At 37.7% G+C, this 12,187-nt stretch overlaps 1 protein-coding gene across 1 annotated transcript in view; it reads right to left on the reverse strand.

Annotated features, from left to right (window-relative positions):
* Nucleotides 1–11,343: 11,343 nt before the first annotated feature.
* LOC139744707 (coiled-coil domain-containing protein 180-like) overlaps nucleotides 11,344–12,187 on the reverse strand; it is a 49,771-nt gene continuing 48,927 nt past the window's right edge. The window contains exon 34 of the mRNA XM_071655131.1: nucleotides 11,344–11,472. Coding sequence (XP_071511232.1) covers nucleotides 11,344–11,472 — 129 coding nt within the window. The remainder of the gene's footprint in view (nucleotides 11,473–12,187) is intronic.

Consider the following 12,187-nt stretch of genomic DNA (forward strand, 5'->3'; position numbering starts at 1 on the left):
AAATCAAGTGTAGGTATCTCTGTGAAACAGAATTTAATGATGTTGATTTTATGCTTGATTCACCGAGTTATGCTTGATAAATCAAGCATAAGATCAATCATAACTCCTTATGAAATAGGCCCCTTATCTTACAAAGTTCCACTTAGGTGGATAGTTAGCTTCTTTCATAAATCCCTCCCCCTGTTTAACTGCAAAAGGCCACAGGTAGATGCTGTGTGAAAATCAGAAGCCTTGAGTTTTTCTAGAATCTTTTCTTTGCCTCAGGGTAAGAAGGTTTTCAGAAAATTCATCGAAGTTTTCCCCATGTTTCAATTATCTCAGTCTTGATTTGATTGTAAGAAAGTCAGTATATAATCAATGTATGGGGCAAGTTATTGGTCAGATCTGGGTCAGTGGCTGGTAAGGCAATGTCTGAAGCAGCTGAACTAAAAGCTGTTGAGTGATGGCATACACGGCCACAATGGTAGTGCCATATAAACAAACTCTGTCAATTTAATCTACATCTGTCATCTACACTAAATGATGGTGTCTTCATACTGCAATACAAAGCATGCTAGGCAGTGTTCAGCAGAATTCCAGACAGTAGTGACAACTGTGTGCAGTTTATTTCTGTGTGTGTGTGTTTTCTTTTTTTTCACGAGTTAAGTGATATTCTTGAAAGTAAGATCTCCAAAGATTTTGCCACCTGAAACACAAATGTGTTGTACATTATGTTTTAATCTAAGGTGGCAGATCACTTCCATTTCTCCTGAAAAGGGATACTTATTTCTCTCTCCGGCATTTTGTACGTGATTGAATTCAATCACTCACAATTTTTCAACATATATGTTCATTCAAAACCGTGATCTTAGATTGTAGTGTAAAGGAAATCTCAATTTTCAAACCCCAAGCTTGTGAGTGATTTCCTCCTTTAACTCACACATCTCGGTGAATATTTTGAATGTGATTTCATGCAATGATTGATGACTGAATTTAAAATTTTTTGTTCCTTAGAACGCTGCACAAGTTGTGACCGTGAGTCTCAGAGGAACTTAGAGGAGGCGGCATGTGCTTCTGATGAACATTTTGGTAATTATCACCCCAAACAACAGACAGGTTCTGTAATGTATTCAAATTGTATGCATACCTTGTTCACAAAAGTTACCCTTTACAACGGTAAAGCTTGCCAGAAGCTTGCCCTACCTAGCACCAAATAAGTGAATTCCTGCCCATGTAACTTATTGGAAGGAAGCAGATGAATGAAATACTTCGTTACTAGGCTGTAGGAAAAGAAACATCTATAAATTGTCACACATTTCAGCAGTGGTTTATTTTCACAGTATCTCACTGACTCATAGTGAATCAATGCATAGTGCTACATTTACACTACAGGCTTCACTGTTAGTTTGTTGTGTATCAATTACATGTTCATGTACCAACTGATATAACTGTTATTTTAAGATTTAATTTTTCTTCTCTATTGTTGATGGGCTGTGATTTTTAGACAAAAAGATGAGCTGTTCACTGACATGCTGTTCTGTCATACTGCAAATCACTGTAATTTTGTCACAAGATCATCTTACAATAGTATAAAGCATGACATCTCAGGAAAGTTCAAGGAAGAGAAATTGGGAGAAAAGAGCCTCCCCCCTCCCCCAAAAAGAATGAAAGAAATCACATACTCCACTAACCTAAAATGAGGGAAAGCTGAAAAGAAATGGAATCTATCAGGGACAGAATAATACTGTCACTATGTGGTATGTGTAGATTAGGAATTTGAATGAAGAGGGAAAGTGTTGCACACTGTGCATGAATGAATTCTAGCCTGCGGCAAACAAAGTTTTGCTCAGGAAAAGGAGGGGCATTTTGCCAGCTGGTGATTACTGTACGTAGAATTACTTTGATGTGATGAAGACATGAAGTTATTATGGTTTGATTATGGTATATATGTACTCTGTATTTATTACAGCTCTCAGAGTGAACATTACAGGCCAAGATCATGATAATGGCTACACTGTCCTGACCGGTAATGTGACCAGGGTTTTAAAAACAGGTAAGTACGGAGGAGATTGAAGCAAATGTACTTTTGAATGTAACTCCTGGGTTACGTACACTACAAAATATATATTATGAGACTGTTCAACAAAGTGAAAGAAATCGATTCTTAAAGTTCTTTGCGCAAATATTAATATTCATGATTATGGTAATCATTATTGTTTGCCTTCTATTTCCCCTGTGTGTACATTAGGTGGATTTCTGTTTGCTTCCTCCTATTAAAACTAGCAACACAAACAAATAAATGTAAATATGAAAATGAACCAATGAAGTTAAGCCAAACTGGTGTACTTTCACGTCAGGTGGATATAAGAAATTCTTTGCCAATGAAGATGAATTGAAATTGGTCTTGATTCTTGAATCTTCGTAGGACCTTTTCCAATAAGAAGAATCAGGGATATTGCCCTCTTTTCCACTCTCTGTAAAGCATAGAATCTGTTGTGAGAGCAGATGTCCGTATGGCTGGAAGTGATGTGTAGTAGTCAAGTCTTATGTGCACTGTTTGCCTTTTTGTCTCATCCCGTGCATATCTATTATAGAGTGAAAGTCTTGTGACAGTTACTTCCTAACAGCTGTGTATAGTTCTCCAATATGGGTTGCACCAGTCTGTAGACCCTAACCTGGACATGATGTGACCTGACATTACACGACCCGACTTTACATGTCCTTCCCTTTAACATGTCCTGACTTTTAATACATGACCTGACCTTAACATGACCTGACCTTAACATGACCTGACTTTCAATGACCTGACCCTACATGACCTGACTGTAATTGAGCTATTCTTACATGTCCTGAACTTATCACCTGATCTTACATAACCTGACCTTACATAGCCTGACTTTTAGTGACCTTACCTTACATGACCAGACTTTACTTGACTTGACCAATAATGTCCTGACCTTATATGACCTGATCTTTTATACATCACCTGACCTTACAGTGTTTATGACCTGAGAGCATTACCAGACCTTATCATCTCCTGTGAACAAAATAATTTCATCTGTGAGTGAGAATTTCTTCCACAGAGATACGGCTAAATCAGTTTTGTCTGCACTTGAGATATATCTAAAACTGAAATGTGCCTTGCTTTGCTGTAATTTACAGGAGTGGATGCTGTGCTACCTGGCTCCTTGAGACTCTTCTATGTCAAGGAGCAATGTGACTGCCCCAAGATTAAAGTAAGGAATGAGTACACCATCATTGGTTCTACTTCACTCCGCTATGTCAGAGAGGATGGTTTAGAAGGGTAAGATGATTCAACCTTTGTATATTTTGTGTCTCTGAACTATTGCAGACCTGTCGCAGACTTCTCCTGTCATACTTTTGTTCATGTTACCATGATTAGTTCTTTGAAAGACGATAGTATAGGAGCAACAGGCAAGGCTTATAGAAAGTTATTCTCTAGATTGGATCTCAGATTGTAACCTGCATGTTAATTAGAGCTAGATATGTACCTTAGTATGAAGAATATTCAATGAAAGGTATACAGTATTGATGAAGGATTGTGATATTTTTTTATGGTAATTATCATAACCTAGTTGCTCAATGAATGTTGTTTCATTATTGCATTTATTTCTGCTGCTATGATTATATTTTGTGAATTCTTAACTTGAATGCTTGCTCCTACATTGATTTGCAGTTACAAATACCTGCTGGACAAGAGAAGCATCGTCGAGTCATGGCCTACGAAACTGCACAAGAGGAGGAATCGAGACGTTGTGACCAAGCTGGAGGAGTTTGAAGATGCCATGATGGAAACGGGATGCACATGACTTTGACATGGAGGAGACTCTGAGTTTGTCGCTGGAAGACCTGATCACAAAGGAAGGTCTTCTCACCACCTTGTCCTCATTTTTATTCCAAATAACTGAAAACTTGATTGTGGTACTGGCTAACTTGAGGATAGATATATATTTTCTTACAATGCTCCACTGTATGCCCCATGTTAATCACTCATAGAAAGTGAAATTTGGCCATTTGCAGGGCTCGACATAAGTGGTGGCCTGGGGGCCTCTAAAAATTGATTTCTGGCCACGAAATTTCCCAAAAAGTTATCTTTTGGTGGCCTGACTTGGCATGCAAGATTCAAAATGGATTGTTAGCTGGGGTGAGCTATTGCGATCATGCATCGCCCGGTTGTGTGTCGTCCATCGTCCATCATATCTGTCGTCCGTCCCGAGTTGTGCATCGTCCGTCATCCCTCATCTCTTGTCTATCCTGAGTGATGCATCTTGCTTCTTGCAAACCTTTTTACATTTTCATCTTCTTCTTGAAAACCCCATGACAGATTTTTACCAAACTTGGCAGGTAGCATCCCAGGGATAGGATCTCAGATGAGCACCATGTCTCCCCCCCCCCCCCCTCCTTCCCATGGGGGTCCCACGGGATCCCAAATCCCCAAGTTAAGGAAACTTAAAAATCTTCTTCTCTGGAGCCAAAAGAAAGAGCTGAGTTAATGCTATTAGTAAGTGCGTTGATGACTGCCGTTTCAAGTTTGTTCACGGCGGATCCAGGGGTTCCGTCCCCCCTTTGGGCCTGGTGGGGGGGGGGGGGGGTTCCAAAGTGGGGCCTTAATTTTACATTTTCATCTTCTACTTGAAAATGCGTGGTAAAATTTTCATAAAACTTGACAGGTGTTATTGCTAGGGTGATAGTATACTAGTAAGTACTGGTATAAATTGGTACCAACATAATAGAATATACAAATGGACACCATGCCCCCTGGAAGCCGCAACCACACAACCCCCCCCCCCCCCCCCCCAGCTTGCTAAATGTTCTCAAGTAATAGTCTGCAGGAATGTGTGGAAGGTGAACTTGCGATACGTACGTGGGTTAGCGTGAGACCCCGAGTCTCTTGTTCCATTTTCATTTATTTCAGGCCACCAAAATGTCAGATTTAAAGATTTTAGTGGCCCGAATGGCCACCTGGCAGAAAAAAAAGTTAGTGTCGAGCCCTGCTATATGCCTTATATTCTTTCACCCCCTAGATATTTATTGGTACTGCAGAGATTTTCACTGTATGTAGTCCTGTATGTCTATCTAATGTAATCTCATTTGACTGTCTTTAAATCTTCGTCCACCTTGATAATCTGTAAAGATCATAATCTATGAACTCTTGATTGCCCCACCCTTCCAACGCTATCAGACAATCACAGACTCATGTATACTTGCCACTATACTACCAAGACTTTACCCATGTGGGGAAAAAAAAATCCCCTCTGCCTTCAGCCTCAAATTTAATAATGAAGTTTGACAGTAGTCAGAAAAGATATCGTGTATGATGTAAGCAAAGATCCTGAATGGTCAGGAAAAAACGAGAAGAAATTGTGAAGGAAAACCCAAGATTTGTGAAGATTTGTGATTGTCGTCAAATCTTCGGTGAGATATTATGTTCATTTCTTCCAGTATACATGCAGCATACCTTTAAGTCTTCTTCCGATGTGGATAGAATGACTGACTTGAATAAGAAGCAATAGAAAACTGTTAATAGGGCCAAATTGCACACTATGTGCTTCAAAGTGATTTCCGCAGGAAATACAAACTGTATATCTTCACTGCTTGTTTGAATCGTATACGTTTAGCTGCCCATTTACTGCTGACCAAATTATATATTTTATATCCTTTTGTACAATATTTCCACGAATATATTTGTATGTTATGCACACCACTACGCACACAGGCATATCATTTTTAAGTTTGCTAGAAAGCATGCTATCTTGCATCATGTATATCCCAGGCTTGTTTAAAGTTGTGATCTGCTCAAAGGTACAACTACTGCAGAAATTGTACGCTTTGAAAAGTTGTCCGTGATGTTGACCGTGGCCAAAAGCGTGAAACTTAGCAGTCAGTTGCTGATCATGGTGATCATTTGGAATTTCATACTGCTCATAGCTAAATCGCTGATTATTGAGAGTGATTATTTTCTTTTTGATGGCAATTGTTCACAAAGTTTGATGTTTCAGGCCCCAGCTGTATCATTAGGATGGAAAGAAATCGTATTTATACACAGTAGATTAAGTATTTAAGATATTTAAGTGATGTATTGAGTACATTGAATGTATCCAGGCGTAATCGTTGAGGTTTGTGCTTCAGGTGTGATTGCCCCCTCTTCCTCGAATTGTGAACTCTAATTATGTGGGTTACTTCACTAGCTTTTATGTCTCTTGACTCTTTTATGACTCCAAAGCATCTGTGTCTGTGCCAGCATGAACACATCACGCTGTCTTACCTTTGAGTTTGTGACTGTACCGCACTCGTAGAAGGTGATTTCTCTCTTTTGAGTACCCTGACAACACTGTACCATTATTCTAAGCTTGTGACAATACCACGCTAAAAGCGTGTGCTGAACAACTTTGGGGCATTGGTTATCTTGATTTATGGTATAATATCAATGTGTGAAATGATTTTCAATGAGCAAATGATGTTCTCATACTTAAGTGGACTAATATGTAATCTTACTTGGTAAAAGAAGGCACTCCCATTATCCTTGTAGAGCCAGTAGGAAAGACTTTGCCCTCTTTTCCACTTTCTTTGCAGTGTATAGTGTAATTCAGTTGAATTATAATTGATATTCTTCTGAACTGTAATACATAAGACAAATCATTGCATGCTGGGCCAGTAAGTATAATTTGTCACGGTGCTGATTTAGGTGGAAAGCCCCACATTGACTACTAGACAAACTAGTGTCTGTTTGGGTCTACTCAGATCTTACATTGTTCAGCAAATTTTGGGTAATGGATATTTCGTATACCTGCTGAAATAAAAAGTTGTGCTGGTGTACTAGTTTGGATTCTATCAGTCATTAAGTTTTAGGCAAGATGTCCCAGATGACATCAGATGCAGGGTTTCTCCAGCAGAGCCAATGAACAACATAACATTATCATTCAAAAAATGTTGTAGATGTCTATAACTTGTGCTTCCACATCATTTTTCTCTCGCAACTCAGCACCCCTCCTCTTTTATGTATGTTTTATATTGCAATTGTATATGTAAATATAATCAGTCGAGACAAAAAAAATGTACTATTTTGTGGCTGAATTGAAATATGTATCCTGATTTTAAGGAATTGTGTAGCTTTATGTCCCTGGCATTTTAAAGCAATCGTAGTTTTCCAAACATGATTGGTTATTATTATCATTAATCTTTTTTAATCATGTTTGTAGGTGTTAAGAATGTCTCTATCATGGATTTCTGTAGTATGTACAGATTTTTATTTTTTCCCCCAATGCTTGCACTTTGCTTTTGAAACATTTTGGAGTGAATGTTGACATTGAAGTGTTAAAAAAAATGTTTTGTTATTGACAAGTTTTTATTGTCCAATATCAGTCATGTAAAGTGTTATGCTTAACTGAGTTAATATGCTACATTCACCGCGAACAACAGTGAACAACAGTTTGAGAAATGTTCTGTTTTGCAGTTTCATTTTTGTAATGCAATTGAGTATTTGTAAAAGGACAGAAAGAGAGAGAGCGAGCGAGAGAAAGAGGACAAGACGAAGAGAGAGTGAAAGAGAAGGGATGTTAACGGAAGTTTCCAGAATGTTTTATATTTGTCTGGTTGTATCACTTATGTTAAATTATTCTCTCTCTTTTTTTTTTTTTCTAAGTCACTTGTCTCTTTAATAGGTCGTAGTCAAGTGAAAATTGTAGCCTCTTTTTTTTTTTTTCAGAAAGATGCCCCATGAAAATGTGTGATTTTGCACATGTTCATTACAGCACTGACCAGTTTTATCCGTACAGCCGGCGCCAAATATGATTTGGATGTTCTTAAAGCAAACATCAGTTAATATCCCAAATTTAATTTTTACTTGTACTGTACATGTATTTACCTTTCCCAGTCCCTGATTACAGTGATCGTCTTCCTACCATTTATTGTCCAATCTGTTGAAAATTCATTTTTCAAAACAATTGCTCAGTGCTAATGATGAATCAGCAATGTAACAAGTATATTTTTCTTTTACTTTATAGTGATTATATTTGATATTTAAAAACCATTCAACATACCAGAAATTCTTAAATTACCAGGTGAGTGGCTACACTCTGTGTTTTCAGTCTTGGTGGACTTAAGTGCGATGAAGCTTGTGTGGGCAATGCACTCATTTGATTTTATATTTATTTTGATATTATTTTGACATCATCTTTTACAGAAATGACAACTATAAACAAAAAATCTGACATGGTGATTTGGTAAAGGAATGGCAATAGGTTTAAATAATTGTGTAAAAGAAATGCAAACATATGTTGGTATGGTATGGAAGTGCGTGTCATCTCTCAGCTCATACTGCATTTTAAAGCATGTTATGACAGTCAAATGTGAAACAAACATTCTTCGGCAGTTTTGATGTTTCCACAATATTAATCCATACTACCTATTTTGATCTAAACAGACTTAAGAAGTTTTAACGTGCTCATATTGTTAATCCATGTAATTGATATCTTCAAGGGTTGTATGTTGTATGCAGGAAAGCAACTGGTTTGATATTGCAGTGATGGAAAAGAATGAAAAAAAAAACAGAATTGGAATTGAACAAAATTGGAGTCTAACTGCTGTTTTGAGGAAAGCATTTTTGTAACTACATTTTAATTCAGCATTTCATGAAGTGTGATACTATTATATTTAATGTTTTCAAATTTGATTTCAAAGGGTATTTATGATGGATTGCTTCTCCCATTTCATTAAAGTTGCTCTGAAATTTGGTTTACTATTTTTTGTTAAGGAAATGGAAGTGTGTTTCCATTGGTTAGTACTTTGTTTCATTTCAAATTGCCTATTGTAAAATAAACAGTATTCATAAATAAACACTTTTAACTATGCAAGTGAATACAAATATTTGAGTGAATTTTATCATTGATATGTGCTCCTACACCGATGAGAAAGAGGTATGAACTTGATGGAAATTGAGATTTGGTGCCCGTTTCAAGAAACTTGGCTTGCGATTAAAAGAAAAGTTGTGTGCAATTTGTGAGACTTGTGTGTTATTTCTTTAGTTGCGTTGAAAAGCAAAGTTTCTAGCAACAGGGCCTTGACTTATTTAAAGTGTACCAATACCCTGAGTACTATGTTTGCTATATTTGTAGAATATACTTGACAAATGCCCTCTTCAAAATATGTATTATAATTTTTTTGTCACTCCAATTTTTATCTATTGGGGTTTAAATGTAAATTTTGTATACAAGAACAAAAATGACTGGAAATAGACTAGTCGATCACCTGATCCTTTCAATTACACAATTGCGCTATTAATATTTAAAAAGAAAAAAAAAAACGTCTTGAACGGTAGTGATATGTAATGCGTGGGCGTGATCAACTAACCAATCGACATGAAATCTCGATATTTGTAAAAACGTACACATATAGCTAGAATGGGCACACATCGGTACCGGTGCTTTTGGAGTAGAACTTACACGCAGAGCACAAGTGCCAAATTGTTATAGAGATATGATCTGATTTATTGAAATACGTATGCTTTCAGGGTCTATCACAGGTGAAGTATGGCTGTTTTTAGTGTATTCTAGCTGTACACAAGTTTGATTTTCAGGGTATCGGTGCACTTTAAAGTGTTGCAACACTTCTACTTGTAAAGAGTCTTATACACTTTAAATATCATCCAACGAACAGCATGCTAACATGGACATGTATTTTCATGAAACCATCCAAAGAAATACCTACATGTAATTCTGGCGTGTGGGAAAATGTTGCCATATTGATATATTTCTTAAAGGGGCATTCCAGACGATTTTCATAATTTCACATCATGTAGTACATAAATCAGCAGCTCCATGTACAGACGTGGAATTTCTTGTGGTCCTTGAGCAGAGAAACCAATAATCTGAGCATTTTAAACAAATTACACTGAACAGTGTTGACGACATAGGAGCCTCGTATATTTCACAAATGTAGCAGTGTAATTCCATTACAATACTGCTTGCTTAACAAGTTCACCTGTGTAGAATCTATGCATGCCTTCTTCATTTGTTCTGCTTGTTTGAGCCCCAACTCATGCATTCTTATGGTGAGGCTGCCATGTCATCATCCTTGTTCATTGCAATTTGTTATAAATGTTGAAAACATTATTATTCCTCATCCCAGTCACTATGAATTCTGAAACTTTGTACTCAGTATAACTTATTTATAGTTGTTCAAATGAAAAAAAAGTCTGAAAATCTTCTGGACGTAAGAAGTAGGAGGAGTGATAAAAAGAAAAAAAATAGGACAGCAAATTAAAAAAAAAGAGAAAAACATAACATAGTGTGTTTGTATCTTTTATTACACAGAATATCAGCACTAATCCAATCATCTCAGATACATAACAGAGGAATAGTATGTACATTCAAGCGGTGTATATGCAACAAATACAATGTTGTCAAGAGAATGGAGGAGTGCATTCTCTGTGTTCATTTAGAACAATTGTAGTAAAATGACATTTTCTCACTCCATTCATTCCACTTGGGCAAAGAGAGTGAATTCAAGTCAAAAGATGTAGCTTAAAAAGGTCACCCTGTCTCACACACATGACTTTCGTTGAAGAAGTTGGACGGTAAATTTATGCGGAAGGAATCGTTAACCAAATAGCATTCTCTTAGATTAAATATTATATCATCATATACAGAACAGCATGTACATATAGGAACTATCACAAATTCATGAGTTTATGTACATATGTACAATTTGATATATCTGTTTATTTTACACAAGCTTGAAACATTGCTATAAAGAATATGCAAATCTGACAAGGTGGTAAGCTTTCCTGTGGGTGCTCAGTTTGGTTTGCTTGCATAGTGACTCTTGGTGCTGTCAATACTCAAGGTGATAAACATTCCTTCACTCCTTGGAGTCTGTCCGAGTTTATGGATCCTGTAATCACCTTTCGATAGGACACTCAAAGGCCAGTCAGTAAGGACAACCTTTGCTTGTTTTCTCAGTATAGCGTTGAGGTCTTGACAAAGTAGGCTTTTCTCATTGCCACAAATCTGCATCCCATAAAGATATTATCTGGATGAGAACCTTTCTATGCAAAACCAAACATCAAGTAAATCTCATCAGTGGAGAGCAAAAAGGCCATTACCTGTGATAAATGCCTTTGCATTTTCCTGATGCATGACAGTAATGCCCTTTTGGTTCTCAGTATCTTTGCTAAGGTTTATGCAGACATAATATATTCCCTACAATTTCTAACACTGGCTTTTCCTGACATCAGTTGTGCTTGAAAAGGTCAGCAAAGCCAGATTGATGCAAGTTAGGATGTGGTCTGCCTGGTCCCACACAGTCAAGGAGGACAAGGGTCAAAGGACAAAGGTCAGGCCCTTGTCAGTAGAGGTCCTTGACCTTCTGGACGGCAGTCTGCCAGCTTCCTGTCCATCTGTTCTCTGCGATGGTTTCCTCATCTCGCTTGGTGGCAATCTGTTTCAGTCGCTGCTGGTAGTCAGTCACACATTGCTGTCAAGGACATGGAGGTAGGGTGTGGAAGTAAAAGGTCATGGGTCAGTGCTATTAAACATATAACTCTAGAAAAAGCATGGGACAATCCTATAAAACATATAACTCTAGAAAGAGTGGCCCTTGTACATGATCTCTATTCCCAGCCGCAGTGTCCGTAGACGGAGAAGGAAGGGCTTCTGAACCCTCTGCCAATTGTGCATTATTTTACTGTTTTCCGCCTACGGATATTACTGCTTCACCAAACTGTGATTTTTATTGGATTTTAACGTTTGCACATGTACAGTTTTTAACGTGTTCTCCTCGTTTCTGTTGCGGTACTCAGTTGTAATGAGTGTAACACTTTCTCTCATCGAGGCCATTTTCTTGTCGGCAATTTGCATATTTGGCACCATGGCTCAGCAGCAGACACCGGCCTTTCGGAAATACACCTGCCCGCAACTCTCGCCTGAAGAGTGGAATCACATTGACGATGACATAAAAGCCGCTACACGTTTAATACATCATGAATTGGCCAGTGATTCAATACCCGCCTCACTAGCAGGGGACCGTTTTACCGAGATTTTACAGGAGTATTTTGACACGTCGCCACAATCTAAGACGCTGTTGGAAATGAAAAAAATGAAAAATTCTCTACGCAAAACGGCCTTTTCTCCAAACGCAAATTCTGATGATCGTGCTAAATTCTATGAGGCATTGCATTCGTATAACTTTT

This window comes from Diadema antillarum, unplaced genomic scaffold (genome assembly GCF_040938485.1).
Source record: "Diadema antillarum isolate AM-2024a unplaced genomic scaffold, OU_Dant_1.0 seq00001204_RagTag, whole genome shotgun sequence".
NCBI lineage: Eukaryota > Metazoa > Echinodermata > Echinoidea > Diadematoida > Diadematidae > Diadema > Diadema antillarum.